The sequence below is a fragment of the Sturnira hondurensis genome, unplaced genomic scaffold (assembly GCF_014824575.4).
Source record: "Sturnira hondurensis isolate 20B ecotype Veracruz unplaced genomic scaffold, ASM1482457v3 Scaffold0002840, whole genome shotgun sequence".
NCBI classification, from domain to species: Eukaryota; Metazoa; Chordata; class Mammalia; order Chiroptera; family Phyllostomidae; genus Sturnira; species Sturnira hondurensis.
In genome coordinates, this window is record NW_028075471.1 from 8529723 (window position 1) to 8548530 (window position 18808).

The 18808-nt window shown below is 41.3% G+C and overlaps 1 protein-coding gene across 3 annotated transcripts in view; it reads left to right on the forward strand.

Moving 5' to 3' along the window:
* PTPRG (protein tyrosine phosphatase receptor type G) overlaps positions 1–18808 on the forward strand; it is a 715684-nt gene that overhangs the window by 662883 nt on the left and 33993 nt on the right. For all 3 annotated transcript variants that reach the window (XM_037040813.1, XM_037040814.1, XM_037040815.1), the window contains 2 exons: positions 9436–9527; positions 16800–16896. In XM_037040813.1, the coding sequence (XP_036896708.1) occupies positions 9436–9527; positions 16800–16896 (189 nt within the window). The remainder of the gene's footprint in view (positions 1–9435; positions 9528–16799; positions 16897–18808) is intronic.

Consider the following 18808-nt stretch of genomic DNA (forward strand, 5'->3'; position numbering starts at 1 on the left):
GGAACTCACTGGTGCCTTTGAGAGGAGAGGAAGCAGGCAGGAAGCATGTCTTCCATTAGCACGAATAAATAGTATTGCCACCTCGGCCTGATTTGTGCAACAGCGTGTGGCCAATCATTTTCCTCTTGCATCACCTAGAGTATCTGTTGACCTCTGGAAATTGCGTGGGGCCTCTCTCCTCTGAACTGAGTCATGTGACGAACACAGCTGTTGGGTAGTTGTGCAATTGAGATCTGTTTTAAAAGGTTGGATGGTGAGACACTTCTTGTGCTGTCTCTGTTTTCACTGTTTCCAGTGGATTAGGTATCAGAAAACCTAGCCTCTTGCCCTGCGTCTGTCATGAAACTTTGGGTCAACGACCTCACCTCTCTGAGCATGAGTTTTCGGAATCTGTCAAGTGAGTGGTGTCTCTGCCCTACCTGCACTCAAGGTGATAAGTGTAAAAGTACTTTGGAAACCAGAAAGTCAGGCAGAAGTGTCAGCCGTGGATCATCTTCCCAAGTCACGGTGGCGGTCATCCCAGCAAGCCCGGAGAGCAAGCATTTGTGTGGCTCTCAGGTTAAGATCGTCCTTTGTGCTGAACCACACCCACTGGCTGTGCCCTCTGTGCCGCGATCTTTGACTCGGGCTTTGGGACTTCCAGATCTCTGGAAACCTCAGAAAAAGCCACCAGTCATGCCTGCCTTGCCACACCTCTGAGTAGGAGTCTTACACCAGAAGTGCTTTTAAAATCTTTTCTGCATCATTTCCCAGCTACCTATTTAATTACCAAGTAAAATACTTACAACCCAAAGGCATTCCTTTAACTGTGACTTCCTACTAGTTCTTATTCATTGGTAGTACAGGAAAAGAAAGTGTCTTCAAATCCTCCTCCGACTGGGAAATCCATGGTTCTGGATTGTGCCTCACTTGGCATAGCAGATGCATCCTTGGCGAGTTGAGACGCATCTGTGACTAACTTTAGTTTAATGCGGTGTGGTGTTCAGGACCCGACCTAGTGAAACCAAGAGTGGGACTACTCTGTTTTCTCAGGTTTCCGTAGATATCACAGCCGTTCTAGCTACGAAGAAGTGACTGGATGTACCCTCAACTGAAAAGGAGTACCCTATGTGACCTGTCTTCACATAGTCTTTAACTTGATCCCCATTTCTCATTTTTCTTAAATAAAGCACCACAATCCTGTTTAATAATTGCATTGTTAAAATGTTTTAATTTATGAAGCACTTTAACCATCCATTATTCTCTTTATTCTTACATTTTTTTCCCAGTGATTACAGTACAGACTCTCTCATGAGGAAATTCATTATAAGAAAAACACAATTTGTAATACATTTGCAAGGTATTTTCACCCTGTTAAAACTCTCAGTGCAACTTTTCTTTACTGGGGACCTTCTTGGGATGGTTTTAAATGGGTTACCTTAATAATTATCTAGTTATTCTTGTTTCTAAAAATAATAGGGTGTTTATGTAGCTCTTATAGAACACTTATTCTGCCCACTAAATCTCAGTGGGCAGATTTGAACAAATCTCTTTGTTGAAAGCCTCAGAACAGTACTACTGGCCCAGATTTATCAACTTACTTTATCACTGGAATGCCTCATGTTTTATAACTGATTTTTTAAAGATATTTCTGGACAACTACCAGTAAACTGAACCGTCCTACTGGTTAAAAATGTGTGCCGTGGACTAAGATTGGAAATGTGGGCACCAGACTGTTGTAAAATAGAGCTTCTGCATCAGCATTGTAGAATGTGCAGTCTGTCTGTTCCTAGAGTTTATTTTACATTTATCCTTCTTTAGAGAACATCATCATCACCATCTAATATTTACCGAGCATTTACCAAGTCCGTGCTGTATGTGTATTTTCTCTGTAGTCCCATAGAGACGGCTGCAAGTGACACCCCTATTTTACAGGTGAAGAAACCGAGACTCAGAGTCACTATTCAATTTGCTGAAGGTGACATGAGTAAATGGCAGAGTGAGCGTTATAATTCTGTGCGACATCAAAGCACAGGTGCTTAGAAATGGCTCTGCCACTTCTTGGCACGCTGTTTTGGCAATTCTGACGTCTCAGATCTTGAGGCTCTTCATTTTCAATCAAGACATCTTCAAATTCAAAATGTGAATATTCTCTTTCGTTTTTGTCTGAGTTGTTCTTTCCTTAGCACTTTATCACGGCTTTCTTTCACCAGCACTGACCGTTTCCTTCTGCATTAAACTCTCTCATCTTCCTGGAGTTGGCCATTCTTCTGTTCAAGTTTCCTCCATAGCAAAGAATCTCCCCCCTGACCTTGGTTCTCTCGTCATTTTTATTCTCTTCCTTCCTGAGAAAAAGACTCTCAACCCACCAATACTTTATTCCCCGTGCAAAGTAGGCCTGTGTGATTTAAATGACTTTAGGAGCAATTCATAAATATGTTGAGTAAATTTAGACACTATAAATCAACAACTTTTAGATGATTCTGCTATGGTTAACATTCATAAATAAATAGCTCTGCTCTTTCCATCCCAAAGCATAAGTAGAATCAATAAGTTCTTCTGACTTTAGAAAAGGAATACAGAATAGGCAACTGGGTAAGAAAAGCCTTGCTGACCTTTTGACAGCCCTTGGAGACAGCAGTTTGTTGGTATTTTTGAGCATTTTTTTAGTTAATCAATTTCACTAATTTTAACAGTTTTAGGAATTTAGACTCTGTGTTGAACACAATCTTGTGAGAATGAACATGTTTCTCCTGGTCTCGCCTGTACCTAAGTAAGACGTGGTAGCTGACGTTAGTTAGCCACATGAGAAAAAACTGATAATGCAAGACCATTCATTAAACATGAAAGAGGTGCTTTTTTATTTTTTAAGATTATATTTATTTATTTTAGAGAGGGGAAGGGAGGGAGAAAGAGAAGGAGAGAAACATCAGTGTGTGGTTGTCTCTCACGCGCCCCCAACTGGGGACCTGGCCCCCAACCCCGGCATGTATGTGCCCTGTACCGGGAATCAAACCAGCGACCCTTTCATTCGCAGACCTGCACTCACCCCACTGAGCCACACCAGGCAGGGTGAAGGAGGTGCTTTTGAGGTTAGGTTCCGGTCACTACGAAAGTGACATCAGTTCTTTACCACAAAAATTGTGAATTGCTGTGGCTGCTCCTGTGTGATGTTTGGGGAAAGTGGGTTTTCTCCCCTTCCCCAGATATGTTAAACTGTGGTCTGCTGGAGAATGAAAGGGGCTGTGACACTTTTATTTTTCACTGACGGTTTTTCAAAATCAAATGTTCCATGGTTACTGGTTCCCCATGTTTAATGTGTGAGGATGGACATAACTGAATGCAGTAACCCAGCTGTCAGTCCCCTCACAGGCTTTCCATCGTCCAAGATGACTGAAGGGTTCACAAACTTCTGTCCTTTCAGACCCACATTATTCTGAAATCTACAAGTACTTTTAAAAATCTAGTGTGCCCAGCCTGGGGGTATTGTTTGGAAGTAACAAACTTGAATAATTTTTTTGCTGTGATTATTAACGAAGCCATATGTACATATTGTCACTTATAAATAATATTTACTGTATCATATTACTTATTCTCTTAGACTTTCATTATATATAGCTTTTTATTCAGAAATTAGCACATGAAATTAATCTATAGAGCATGCTCAAAGGGCTTTTCCAAATGTGCGTGTTGTCAAACACAAATGTTCTTATAAATGCTTTCTCTGGAAATTAGAAAAGCAAACTTTCTAATAAGAGCATTACAAAACGAAATGTTGCTGCTAACCAGTAGCTTAGAAACCTAGAAATGATTCCTGCCTTCCTAGTAGTTAAGTACATGTTAGTAATGGGAAGGTTGCTGGCTTCAGCAGGGCGCCAGCCTATCAGAGGGAATTCGGCCTGCAGTTTAAAACCCTTGGGATTAAACCAACCTTGTTGGCATATTTTATTTGTGCTGAGATAGTCTCCGAAGGAGATTCATTGGTCTTTTGACTATAATGAAGCCCTTTCTTTACTGACTTTATTGTGTCACAAACGAAAAGATATTTCTTTTTATGGCAGGAAATAAAATGTTCCAATCTCCACAACACTCCTTGCATTCCAAGAGTCTAGACCAAAATCTACTTGTTGTGTCCTAACTCAAGAACTGAGGTCTCGATAATGTTCTTTTATTTCATATTTGCTTTATCTTCCTAAGTTGATACAGGGGTGTTACCAAGCCCAGAGAGAGATTGAGCTTGGCCTTGGAGGCTGAGAGGGCAGACGAGAAGGGCACCAAGTTCCTAAACTGGAGGTCTGTCCGTTAGAGGAGTGGTTAACAGGACCCAATAACAGCCCAGTCTGGGGACTTGAGGTTGGAGGGAAGGTCTGACAAGATTTGACTTCAGCCAAGCATTGTGCTGAGACTTCACACGTTCTCCTTGCCCACGGACAGATTTGGTTGGAATTTGGAATAGGATTTGAGGGGACCACTATGGATTAAATGAACTTTACAGAGATTGGTCACAGATTGAGTGACAAGCCCCTGTGGAATCTTAGTGGTAATTACAGATGTACCCACACACTGCCAGAGTAAGCAGGCAGGAATATATTTAAACAGGCCTTAAGCCACTTACCCCAAGCAGCTAAGCATCTGGGCCGATGGGCTGTATGCTGCAACACTCTTTGTACCTGGCATCAGCAAGCAGACCAGAGTACTGGTGCCAGCTCTCCGGGTAACTGAAGCTTACGCGGAAAGCTGAGCGATTCCGTTCAATCCTTTTTGTTGGAAAGTTTATTTAAAGTGTATTATGTTGTTCTCTGCCCGCTCAAACCATGTATTTTTAATTTAAAGTCTAGAGAAGTCCTATAATGTAGAAGAAGCCAGCTTGGGAGTCAGCTTTGTCCCTGTGACTTGATAATGACAGTGGACCTTGGCCAAGCCCCTTGTCTCCCTTAGCCCATTTTCCCACCTCTAGATGGAGGTAATGACAGCCCCTAGTTCTAAGGGGGGGGGGGCAGGTCATACATGTAAAGGAACTAGCACCTAACAGTAAATCACAGTTATTATGCATTTACTAAAAGCCCAGTGTTTCTTTGTATTATCTTGTTTACTTTGTGTAGCACTCTGAATCAGGTGCTGTTATTATCCCCATTTTATAGTTGAAGAAGGGGAGTCACACAGAGGTGAAGTCACACCACCAGACAGCCTGGCTCCGGTGTTTGCGTTCACACCATCACCCTGGGAGCCTGGTGCTCGGCGAGTACCCCGTCAGTGCAGCTGTGACAGAATGACAGCTGCACGACTTCACTGGCTTGCAGGCCGGAGGGCCCACTGCACAGCAGTGCCCTGCGGTGGCTGTTCAGGGACAGCCTAGGGCGCTGATTTTTCCTTTTGGACATCAAACCAAAAACTGCAGACAAGCAAGCTTCGTTTTTCCGTTTTTCTTTATTAGTCTGTTATTCCTTAAGATTAAGGGAAAGCAGAGCTAGCATATGCGAGTAGGCTGGAAGCATAGACAAAGTCTGGGTGCTTTCCCTCTACTGGCTCTGAATGTAAGTACAATAGAGACCTAACCACAGATTTTGGAAACAACCTTTTTCTGTGTTCAGATACATTTTCCTGTTTCCTGCAGTGCTGCATTTGAGGCCATTGGTATTCAGCCCTTTTCCTTGTAAAATCTCTTGGCTTTGATACTTCTCAGGAGGTATTTGCCCTCACCGAATGTTCTGCTTTTGGTACCTACAAACCAGAGATTAATTTCAGATTTCAGCAGAAGTGAAACACAAACATTTCACTGTAGATTTGCCAGAACAAAAGACCTCTTACCTGCAGAATTTAATCCCAGCTACAAAAGGCTAAAACCTTAGAACAAAGTATAAATATTATTTACTAACAAGCAGCCCACTTTTCAGATACTGATTCATGGGGTGATTTAGCAATAACAGTAGTGGTCCCTTTTTTTGCCTAATTTAATACACCTTGGTTAAAACTGAAAACTCTTAAGTAAAATTTTTAATACATCTAATTTAATACACCTTGGTATACTGAAAACTCTTAAGTAAAATTTTTGGCACAGAATCACAAAGTAACATTTTATCAGATTGACCAAGCTATTCCAATTCCTCACTTTTCCTTGAAACTGTGATGCTTTGAGACTGAATCACAGTTCATAGGAGCACAGGCTTTGGGTTCAGTATACACCAGGATTCAAATCTCAGCTCTGCCTCGGCTTCCTTGTGTGTGATGTGAGGATAACAGTGTGCCCTTTAACTATTTCTTACAAAGATACATACATGAAAAGCATATAGTGCAGTCCCCAGCAACCAGTAAGGGCTTAATAAATGGTGGCTCTCTTCTCTGCATACCGACTGTCATTAGACTTTCAGACAGTAATAAACTCCCATGTAGCCTGTAGTCAGTGAGAACATCTTCTTCGCTTAGATTCCAGCTTTTTTTTCCTTTGCCCGCTCCCCATCACCATTCCACTGAAGACACGCATTCTCACCTGAGTTATCAGATCCATCCCTTTAGTGATACATGTCATCCTCACCGTGTGGTTACACAATGTGCCTGCATTCACCATGTCATTCTCCCCACTCCTCTAACATGCAGCTTGCCCTTGGACAGAGACACCCTCACTAGTGTCAGGCTGAGTCCTGGGTGCTCAGTCAATACCTCATCCAGGGATTTCCCCTTCACTCTTCCCCAGGCGATACCTGTTCTTTCTGAGCCAGAGCACTCTTGAGGTTGGGTCGATGGCCAGCTTTTACAGCCACACTCCAGCCTTCAGTTAGTCTTTCTGAGCTTCTATCTCAACTGCAAGATGAGTATGAAAGTCTTACATGTTAATGCATGTACATAAAAGGGCACCGGTCCATCGTTACGCTGCTAATACTCCGTGCATGTTAACAAGACTCAGATGTTTAGAGGGAAATAGCATCTTACAGAGGGATGGCTTCTTATAACACAGAGTCTGTCCAGATGAAGACTGAGCAGCACAGGTCTATGATAATGTCCTAATCGCTTGGCCTTCTGCTAGATACAGCAATTGTATAATTATCTGGCTCGTGTTAAAAGAAATGTAATAGAAAAACTATGTAAGAGGAAAACTATTAGAGCTTCTAATTAGTCATAGCCTTATATTCATCTTAATATTGAGAAAAAAGATTTATGACCCCTCAGTTTCATTTATCCTGACTAAAAGACAAATAATGTGTTATCTGGGTAGCTGTTGGTGGTCAGTACAGCATGCATGTGTGTGCATCTGTCTGGCTGCCTATTTTATAGCATTACTGGTGGTACCTGGAAACCCAGGGAGCGTGGTCAGACTTCCTTGGACAAGGAAGCAAGTTGAAGAGACTGGTGAGTCATGTATTGCCGTGATTAACATGCAAGCTCTGCTGGATTTCTGCTGCATCTAGCCATGGGGGTAGCAGACAGACTGTTCTCTGGGCATGTGTGGCTTTAGCTTGGATGTTACAGTTGAACACTTTGCAGGAAAAAATAAATTGTTAACATTAAAGTATGTTTTTAATGACTTAAGGTGGGCCATGACCTTTAAAATGCTGTGGCTTATACCTTGTGGAGTAAAGTACCTTTAAAGCTGATTTTTTTTTTCTTATTTTGAACTAGAGTCCATGTGCTTAATCGGGGCACCATAGCTTTATTAAGAATGCACAGTTCTAAACTATCATCATGCAATAAATGTTGTCTGCAAGCTATTACATTATTAACAATGACACACTGCCCTTGGAAACAGGGGAGAGGTGCTGGGGTCTGCATCCGGCATGTCTGTGGGGCTGGGTTGTGCTCCATCGCACTTATTTTGCCTCTTGTCTGAAGAGGAATTTATTCTTGGGTTAATTTTTTTTCCAGAATCTCCAATTTTGTACATATTAACCCCTTTTTCAACCTAAGATAATTTCTTTGCCATTTGATCGTTATTTTAGAATTTGCTTACTTCTGAACATTTTAAGTGAACTGATCAGATAATTTTGGAAATTTTTCTCCAACTGTGCATTCTGCTAAATATTCTGGGGAAACATTTTGGCTCTGCTTACTTTGTTAATGCTGGTTACATCATTACGGAGCTATAGATTTCTTGGGCGTGCAAAATGATTGCATATTCATGAACATCTTCAACCCTGAAATATTTGTAAATAACTTGGCAATTTTTTCATAAGGTGGCCTATTAAAATGATTAGGTCTTTAATTTGTTCACACAAAAAGAATTTGTGCATACAGAGCACCACCTATTTGATAAGTAACACTGCTATGCTAGGCAATTTGGATTATGAACATATAAATCACCTTCCTTAAACAAAATATAAGAGATGCTATTTTCTGCTTAAGAATGATTCAAGTTTGAAAATGTCAATAGATGCAAAAAGCCACCCTAGAGCTTTGCTCTCTCGAAAGAAAGAGGAGGAATGACACAGTCAATGTTAACTGTCACCAGATGAAGGCAAATCAGATTGTCAGGCCTGGATCTATAACATTCTTGCCAAAGTAGGACCTCATTTACACATACAGATCTTCATACCCTTTGCTAAGAAAAGCATCTGTGGCAGTTTAGATGTTTGTGCGTTTGCCAAGGATCTTTCACTCTGAATAAAGTAAATGTCATGTCTGTTGTTTATCTCGCATTCAGCAGAGTATTTTTAAAAGGAAATATTTGTGGGGGAGGGAAGAGGTTGGGGAGCTCGTTAGTGGGGCGTGGCTGTCTTACAGCAGTACTCAAGTATCAGACCAGATAAAGCCGAGTAAAACCTACTTGGGGCACATGAACTGAGATCATCCTTGTGAAGTGACAACACAGTAATAAATCGGAATGTGGAGTCTTCCTGAAGCTATACCTAGTCTGTCAACACCAGAAAAATCCAGTTATTTCAGCCAAACTGATTATTTGGCATCATTTAGACACAGCTGCCTTGAACTGAAATTTTGAACACTTAAACATAGATGGCATTGTCCCTGAAGCCAGCTGGTAAAATGGCATCTATCTGTAATGGTGTATAAGGATTGCTTAGACATCAAAAATTGGAAATAGAACATAATTGCTCCAACTATGAGCTGGACCCCATTGAATGGCAATTTTAAAAAAGCAAAACAAAAACCGAGGTTGTGATAAAATTTCTTGACAAATTGTTACCCTCGATAAAATCAGACTTTTAGTTAAGGGTATAATGTGGTCATTTAACTATGTAAATTGCCTTGAATATAAAAATAGACTTAATTTTTTATGATGAACCTTTTTAAAAAACCTATTTAACCTAGCTCACAGGCATTCAAAATCATAATGAGATCCTGATGTCAAGCAAATGCTGATGCTTGTCTTGAAGACATCTGTTTTGGGTGATACAATTATATCACTCTTTTCAAAAATCAAATATTTGTCTTCCATAATCCCTTATGAGTGTTATTTGTTTAATGGAAGTGGACTGTGTGACTCTGAATACCATTTCATTCCCACAGATGATATGGAAGCCATTCCTGTCAAACAGTTTGTGAAACACATCGGTGAGCTCTATTCTAATAACCAGCATGGGTTCTCTGAGGATTTTGAGGTATGTTTCAAAATGAAATTTCCAGAGACCTAACTCTTATTTTGCAGGGGTTCTTGTAAATTTGAAATGAATTTACTTGAAGCATAACAATGAGGAAAGTGGTGATTCTTTTCCCTTACACTTATCATTTTAACAGGCATTGTTTTCCAAATAAAAATTAGGTTGCACATGTCCTGAACATGAACTTCTATGAAAGAACAGGCTTAGTGGCGAAAAAAACAGACAAATTCAGGGTCTTCATATTCGTTGTAACTGGGACAGCAGCGGTAATACAGAGGACAGGGCTCCTCATCCCGACGTCATTACCAGGGTGTGCAAGGTGTGGTGGGGACAGCAGATCTGAAATGTGAGGAGCGTGATGCTGGCTCCACCGTAATGAGCTTTGTTATCCTTGAGCTAGTCACTTCATCTCCGACCCCCAATGTCCTCATTTCTAAAGTGGCACCTGTGATACCTACCTTCTAAAATTGTTGGGAAAAGTAAATGTTACCTTAATTTTTGCAACTGCTGGGTTCTCAGTGAAGCCCATGCAGAGGTTGATTGCTGTTGTTGTCATGATTTTTACTCCTTGGAGAGGAGACTTGGGTTAACACAGCCTTCTAGTTCTGAGAACTGGCGTGTAGGAAACAAGGTAGAGAGCAGCTCGCAGCCCCTGCCAGCTCTGGGTTCCCTGCCAGTTCCTCAGTGACAGGGCGTCAATGAGGAGCTATTAAACAGACTGCCCTTTTCGTCACTGAGGCACTTCGAGAAGGCACATCTCTGGCAGCAGGAGTTGTGCCGAGGAGGCCAAGTTTTCATGGCAGCTCAGCTGTCTTCTAGCTTTCAGGGTAAGTCGGTTCCTTTCTCTGTCTCATTTCCACTTGAAAATGGAAATGATGATGATGGTGGTGGTTCTAACCTGCCCACCTCTTTTCACAAAATTGGTTATGAGGGTCAAATGACATAATGGAAGGTGAGCACTTTGAGATTCTCTAGAGCAGCGGTCCCCAACCTTTTTGGCTCCAAGAACCAGTTTCGTTCAAGACAATTTTTCCATGTACCAGAGTTAGGGGGATGGTTTCAGAATGATTCAAGCACGTTATATACAAGCCTACCTCCTGCTGTGCGGCCCAGTTCCTAACAGGCCTGGACCAGTACTGGTCTGCAGTCGAGGTTGGGGAATTCTACTCTAGAGCCATACATACAGCTGGGAGGTGCAGTTATTTTGTATGGAGAGCGAGGAATAAAAAGACCAAAAGCCCCTGTCTCCATGCAAAATTTCTGAGTCCCCAATGGCCATCACAAAGGCAATTATATTGACAACTCATGTTAAATAAATAGTCTTTCTCTTAGTTTTTTGTTTGTTTTTGTTTTGTTTTTTGAGCAGAATGAAAGCAAAGGTGGTAGGGTGAAAGAACCCTCTGATTTATCATGCAGAGTCATGTTTCAGGGAACAAATAAAAGCATGTCAAGTATTTAACGTGCCTATTAGATGCAAACCAAAAAAGGTGCCTATTCCACTGCAAAGAACATGGTCTAAAGTCAAACATTTTGTATTCATGAGGACAGCAACTGTGTGTGGTGTTAAAGTGATTTAGTTCAATTGACTGTTGGCTGGATGACTGAGCAAGAATATTGAGGCATTTAACTATGTTGATAGTATTCAGGACAAACATTTATCCTCTAGAGAACAGAATTTGATCAGGATGATCAAATGCAACTCCAGTTTCTCAATTATTTATGATTTGAGACCCCAGTGCTATTCATCACAGCTGGTTTTGACACCATTTAATTATTCAAAATAATCAGCTACACCTCTGTAAACTTGATCTGACTTAAAATTGGCTTTGCTGCATCAGAATAATGCCTGTTAACAAGTCCTGGGCATCTGTACCCTATTTCTATCAGAACAACAACAACAACAGAACCTCCTGTGGCTGCAAACCTTTGTAGCCTATATTGAACTTTAGAGCTTAAATGGTACTGGCTGGTAGCTAGGGAAGGAGATGGGGGTGCAGTGGAGCGAGAGGCATTGTTCTACGGATGCCATTTCACCATCAGGTTTGAAAGGGTGGAAACCAGAGCTATTCAGAATGGGAAGAATATCCTTCTTATTCAGAACAGTGAGGCTGCAACGTGAAGTGGGGAATGAGACACAGTATAAAATCTCACTAATACGGTCATCTTCTCCTATAGGGAAAGTCTGAAGGATTTAAAAACAGTAGTAGTTTTGCCTTTTGGTGGCTCTACTAAAAAAGAAAATTGCTAACAGGCTATGTAAAAAAGTATTAAGGCTGTTTTCTAAACAAGAGAGTGTGATAGTTACAAAAGGAAGGTCAAGGAAACAGATCTTGTGTGTTTTTTCAAAAACCACAAAACAAAACATTCATGATGTTAAGAAAGTAGTAACCTTGGCCCCAGATTTCAGATCTCTCTACGTGGAATGGTGATAGACGGCCAGTGCATTCTTACCTCCTCAGTACCATCCCATGACAGGTGGTACTTGACTGTTCCCATGTTACAGATGAGGAAACTTGACCCAGGAGAAAAGTAAGGCATTGGGTGGCTTCATTTTGAAAAGATAGAAACAGCTGTTCAGATCAGGGCTGTCTGAAGCAAGCACACATTTTAACCTTAACCTCCTCCAGACTTTCATTAGAGCAGTGTCCTGTAACGAGCTGAAGTCAGGAGGAGAAAATCCAAGGTTAGCAGTGATTGTCAAAAACTGATCATGCCGCTGACGGGCCAACACTTGCCTTGGCAATAAATAATGGGGTAGGGGAGCAGCCAAAATTAAGGAGCCACCACTAAGAATGCTGGAAGTCCATCACATGATCTTTTTGGTGTAGAGCCTTCCCAGAATGCTGAGAATCTGACCTCTAAAAATCTGAATAAAGCCCCCCAAATTAAAAAGCTAATCTTAAGATCATAGAAAAATTTCACTTAACAGTTGATATTTGTCTATTAGTAGGGAGTAAAACAACTCACCTACCAGTTATGAGTACGTGATAGCCTCTGGAAATAATATAAAGTACAAGGGTGAATTAAAGACCCTGCCCTCGAGTTCAGTCTGCTGGGGTGAGGTCGGAGGGTGGGCCAGTGAAGCAGAGGGCAAAGCAAAGCGAGCACTAACACAGACCCAGCCTTCTAGGGGAGTGCAGAGGAGAGGGGCCCCTCTGAACTTTGATTGGGTAGCTCACCAGAAGTTCTTTTTGCCCTATCATGTTTAAAAATCATGGATGGATGTGAAAAAAAATTGGTGAATAACTGTCACATTCTCAGAACTTTGCTGCTTGGAGGAGAATGAGAAAAATTATTCACTGGTAATTTTGAGTCTTTGTGTAGAGGTGATGTTGAAAGCAAGCTTTTTGCCCTTGTCAGATAAATTTTGGAGCCTGTGAAAGCTGGTGACATTATACCTCTAGCAGATTTTGCAGTCACTGGAAATAACGTCAGCCATCGTCTCAGGATGACTCTGTTCCCTTGGTTACCTGAGCTGACTTCAACCTCAGTCTTCCCCAGCCTCCAGTGTCATAATCCAGGAGGCTTCCAAAGGCATGGTGCTAGCATAATCTTTCAAAAACAGGGCGCTTGAGGCTCTGGCATTGGTAGAATTAACGGGCAGGGTCAGGAGCATCACAAGATTAAAGACTGAGGGCAGACTTGAGGCCAGAGGTCCAGTACCCCTTGGCAGGATCCTTTGGGATGTCACCTCTGTTGCAATTAACTCCAGCTGAGCTAAATTTGGGTCATTTGCTCATTTTAAATCAAGAGAACCAAGCTGTGTCCACCTGAGCCCATGCACTGAGGGACCAATGGCCACAAGCACTTTATGTAGGATGCAGAGTTCACGTTGCCCATGACACACACTGGGGAACAGAGGCGTGATGCTGCATGTGGACTGCCAGCTGCAAGGTGGCAGAAAACAACCCTTCAGAGTTTCCAGAGGCACAGTGACAAAAGACCAGTGTGGATCTTAAAGGTTTTGAAGATAAGCGTTTTTAAAACCCTTATTGTGAAGAAAATTATGGTTGGTTAAGATGAGGTTGTTTATGAAGAGTGAGACAAAGTGAGTTAGGCAAAGTTCACAGATTGCATAGAAAAGACAATGGTATTTTATAGACTTGCGACAGGATAATAGACACTGCGCGATGTGCACTCCAAAGGTGAGTTGGTGTGCTGGCGCGGTGAGGCAGGGACTTCTGACAGAGACACCTGGATTTGGAGGGGAGAGGGCAGGCATTCGAGCTAGGAACATAGCAAGGAAGCAAAGGGCACAAAGTTAGAACTGTCTGGGATTGGGAAGGGTGTTGGTGGAAGATAGGATGGGAACTGGAAAGGCTGGCTAAGGAACTTGGAATCTATCTAGAGGTTTCTGAGCAAGACAATAACAAAGTCAGAAGAGCATGTGAAGAAAGTCAGTGTGGCAGCAGTTGTAGCCTGAGCAGAGGAGAACCGAGGCAGGCAGGTGCAGTGGAACCAGCACCTGGCGAGGGGCTGCCCTGTGTCCGACAGAGCAAGCACTGGGCTGTCGTCAGGACTGAAATTCATCGGTCTTCTGTACAACCCTCCCTGTGATGCCGTGTAGGCTGCCTGAAGTCAGGCACTAAGAGTATTACATGTACTCGCCTAACACTTGGTCACCAGGTCCAAACTATTTCTTCTCAGCTTGTTCTTCTGTAAAGCCTAATAGTAATCCAAAAGGTTTCTTGATGTGCTCTCGTTCAATTATTTGTTCATACTGAGCCACAGAACAGCAGGGCAGTAGGTCTCCATGTGCCCTTTGCCGGCGTCTCACCATCGACTCCAGGCAGAAGATTTAGCCTATTTTATCTCCCAAGGAAAAAAATATCAACTTTAGTGTTTTTGTTCATTTTTAAAGTGGTACTGTATTTTAAATCTCTTGTCTTCATTGGGCTGTCTCCTGTGGCTGTGTGCCTCTTAGTCTTAAGAATATTCATTTTGGAATTCCAGCTTCGTTATATAGACAGTAAAATACAAATAAACTTAAATCTGAAACTGTTTATCAGAGTGCTAAGTAGGTAACTTTACCATACATACTCCATCAGCCAGTGTCATTTTGAAAGTTGTGACACCTATTAAAATCACATTAACTTTGAAATGCCATTTCTGATGGAAAAAAGCCACCCTAGGATCAGATGGTATTATCAGCATCTAAAGGACCCAAGCAGTACTGCAAGGAATTACAGACGACATCATCATCAACAAGACAAAATCAGAAGGCCTCAGGCAACCCCCTTGGGTTCTAATAAAATCAGATTTAACATTCTTTATGACTATTCTTTGTTTTCTGTCATTCACATAATTGGAAAAGGGAAATAGAAGCGACAGAACAGACGGAGGGTTTCAGATAACAAAAAGTTTGATTAGCCGTATTGAATGACTGCTTTAAACAGTGCAGACAGCTCCTCCCAAGCAGTCTGGGTCAATTGCATTATATTATAATAGAGGCTTAACCTTAGTCCATAACTAGGGTGGTCAGATTTACACAATGGAGAAAAATATCAATAAACAAAGCAAATCTCAAACTAAAGCACTACAAGCTAGAATCTCTCCTCACAAGATATTTCAGCAACTCAGGCCTGAAGAGGTACATGCCAAAGGTCTGACCTTCAAAATTCAGCAACAGAGGATGCCAGCTTATTTCAAGGATTTGTGTATAGATTGCATTCGTGTCTTCCATTTTCAAAGGTTTTCTGCCCTCTTAATATTCAAAAGCACATACCTTGGGCTTCCAGGGCAATTCTGAAAGGCTGGTTCCCCAAACATGCACTTGTGGCTAGCTTTGCTGATGTTCTTGTTGGCATTAAGATTTCACCTCAGTGCTCTGTGCCCAGCACTTTATCTTGTTTTAGGGGGAAGAGCCAAAGGCAGCCTTAGGCCCCTTTAAACTGGCATTTGCCAAACCATAGGTTACAAACCATTAGAATAGAAGATACCAGAGTTTATCACATTAGGAGTAAGGAAAGGGTAAGAATTGTCATGAAAAACACACTTTCCCCAGAGAGGTATGTTGAATTAAAGCCTGTGAGGCTTTTTTTCTTTACTTTTCCTTTTTTTTAATGGACAACTGGGAAGGCATGCAACTATGAAAAATTCAATCTTCAGCATCCAAGAATCAGAAGTCCTTGAATATGGTCTCTTTGACTAGATGGCATCCTTTTGTTTTTATACCCCAAATTCTCTAATTAAAGTGAGTTCCTCCTTGGAGAGAAGAGAGGACTCCTCACTGGGAAGTAGTCTGTGAATATAAAAGACAGCCAGTTCCTTGTATTCATTATGCCTGATGTAACGCTGTGGAAAACATCCCTAATTGCTAAGCAAGTCCTTTGTGGAAAAAAGTCTGCATGCTCCTAAACTCTGTTACATCTGCTACGTGTAAAACTTTCCTCCTGATAATTTTGTGTCACTTTGCTCCTGCTCTTTGTAGCAGCTGTGCACTGCTAATGACTTCCCTTATTAGTTAGCTTCAGTACTTTCTTGGGTTTAAAGCATACAGTTAAGAAAAATTTGACTTTTCAGCAACCTTTTTTTAGGCTAATGGATAACGTTTATATCCATGACAAAGGTAGCCAATGAGAATTGCTTCTTCTGCTGTTTTTCTAAAGAAGGATAATTTAAATAAAATTTGAGTTCACAAATAATTCATCAGAGACATATATTTAAGCCAGATATGACCATTGATTGGGCCATATATTAGTGTCATTTCAGGACTGAGTCTTTATAGCCAATTTGCAATCTGATAGTATAAAATGAGGCTATATAACCAAGGAGCGTATTGCAAATCATGGTGGAGGATTAGACGTCTGCCTGGGAAAGTCTTCTCTTCCTTCAGGAGTCCTGTGAATGATCGCCTGTCTGACGCCTTCCTCTCTGCACCGACCGTAGTTTATTCAGGCCTCTCTGCTCTTAATCACATTTGACTGTCATTATCTTTTTGCATGTTATTCTCACCCATCAGACTGTGACATTTAAAAAGAGTTACTGTTTTGAAATCCCCATGCGTAGGTTAAAATCTATAATAAAGTAGATGATTGATGAATTAGTAAAGGATGAAACCCTTTTGTCCTGTTCACATCCTTCCTATGTTTGTTATGAATATGTCAGTAGTAATTATTTCTGAGGTTGAGTTTGGGGAGGTAACAGTGGCAGTGGCTTCCGAGTGAGTGGATACCTTATGCTTTTGGGTGTGAATATCTTCTTTTTACGACCTTGCTGTTCAGTGTCTCAAGTGTGTCTAAAATCTCTGAAACCTGCTGTTTTCTTCACTAGGAAGTCCAGCGCTGTACGGCTGATATGAACATCACTGCAGAGCATTCCAATCATCCAGATAACAAGCACAAAAACAGATACATCAACATTTTAGCATGTGAGTAGTAAACTTGATCTTCAACCACGAGGAAATTAAATCTTCATGCTGGGTGTAAGCTGAAAGGCATGCAGTCAGAATCAGGATGCCAAAAAAGAATGACACTTGCCAGTTATCTTGTCATTAGCCCATCTTCTTCAACAGCACATTGGAAGAAACGGGGACATTTTCTGCCCTCCTTACTCTTTCATTAAGCTGTTCAATCTTTTTCATTAACCTCAATAATAAGATGAGTGAAAGAAAATGTTCTGAGCTTCACTGTCTCCACATGATTTGACTCCATATCCAATGCTGGCATTCAAAATTTTAACATTACGTAGCTATCTTGACATTGTTTTTAACCAATGAGAGCCAAGTCTTTTAGTACAAATACATGTCCTAAACCCTGGCTGGTGTAGCTCAGTGGATAGAGTGCCGGCCTGTGAACCGAAAGGTCACTGGTTTGAGTCCCAGTCAGGGCACATGCTTGGGGTGTAGGCCAGGTCCCCAACCAAGGGAATGTGAGAGGCAACTGATCTCACACAATAATGTTTCTCTCCCTCTCTGTTTCCTGTCCTTCCCCTCTTTCTGAAAGGAAATAAGTAAAATGTTTAAAATATATAGATGTCCTGAGAACTGAATGAAACTGATTTTAAAACCGTCCTCCATTCTAAGACTAGGTAATTGGTCTCTACCTTAAGTGATGAGCCTCCAGTCCTGTAGCCCACGTGCTTAGTCCTATCCAACATATTTCCCGGGTCAAAAGTATTCTGGAAGCTTAGGCCAGGAATCCAATTGGTTAGAGCATCATTCCAATACACTAAGGTTGTGGGTTTGATCCCTGGTCAGAGCACATACAAGTTATCAACCAATGAATGCATAAATGGGCAGAACAACAGATTGATGTTTCTCTCTCCCCTGCCACCCTCCCCTCTCTCTCTCTCTGAAATCAATAAATGTAAAAATTTTTTAAATAGGAATGACTGAAGTTATTTTTTAAAAAACAGAATATCATGGAGATTCCTGAGTCAAATAAGTGTTTTTTTATGGAGCCTCATGGAATAGCCTAGGAGCACAGTTCACTTGTATGGCTAGCTGCTTTTCACAGACATCGGTAATTGGGTCACTGGCAGCTAATACATGCTTGGATACTGAGGACAGAGGCACATATGGTTAACATACGTGGAATTTTATATAACAGTGCATTTAAATTAGACCAGTTAAATTTGAACACCACTGTAGATAGTCTTTAATAATACATTAGTGAATGTAAAATACTGCTATGAACATTTGTATGTGTGGTTTTGTATAGTCACATAATTTTAATTCTCTTGGGATTATACTTAGGAATGCAATATCTAGCTTATATAGTAAGTTTGTATTTAATATTTCATAGCATTCCCAAACTGGTTTCCAAAGTGACTGTACCATTTTACCTTCCCACCAACAATATATTAGGGCTCCAGTATGTCCACATCCTTGTCAACACTTGTTACTTTGTGTTTTTTTTGAAAAGAGCAATCCTTTCCTTTTCTTTTCTTTTTTGCATTTTTTAGTTATTCTTGAAGTACAGTTGTCTCCATTGTTCTACCACCACTTTCCCCTCCCCCACCCATCCCCCCTCCTCCCCTCAATCCTTTCTTCCGCTTTAGCTTTGTCCATGGATCCTTTATGCAGGTTCCTTGATGACCCTTTTCTCTCCCCCATCATTCCCCTCCTCTGGTTACTGTCAGTTTGTTCATTATTTCAATGTCTCCGGTTATATTTTCCTTGCTTGTTTGTTTTGTCGATTAGGTTCCACTTATAGGTGAGATCACATGGTATTTGTCTCTCACCACGTGGCTTACTCCGCCATTGATGTGAAATGGTTTCTTCCTGTGGTTTTGATTTCCATTTCCATTTCCCTGGTGATTAGTGATGCCGAACATCTTGT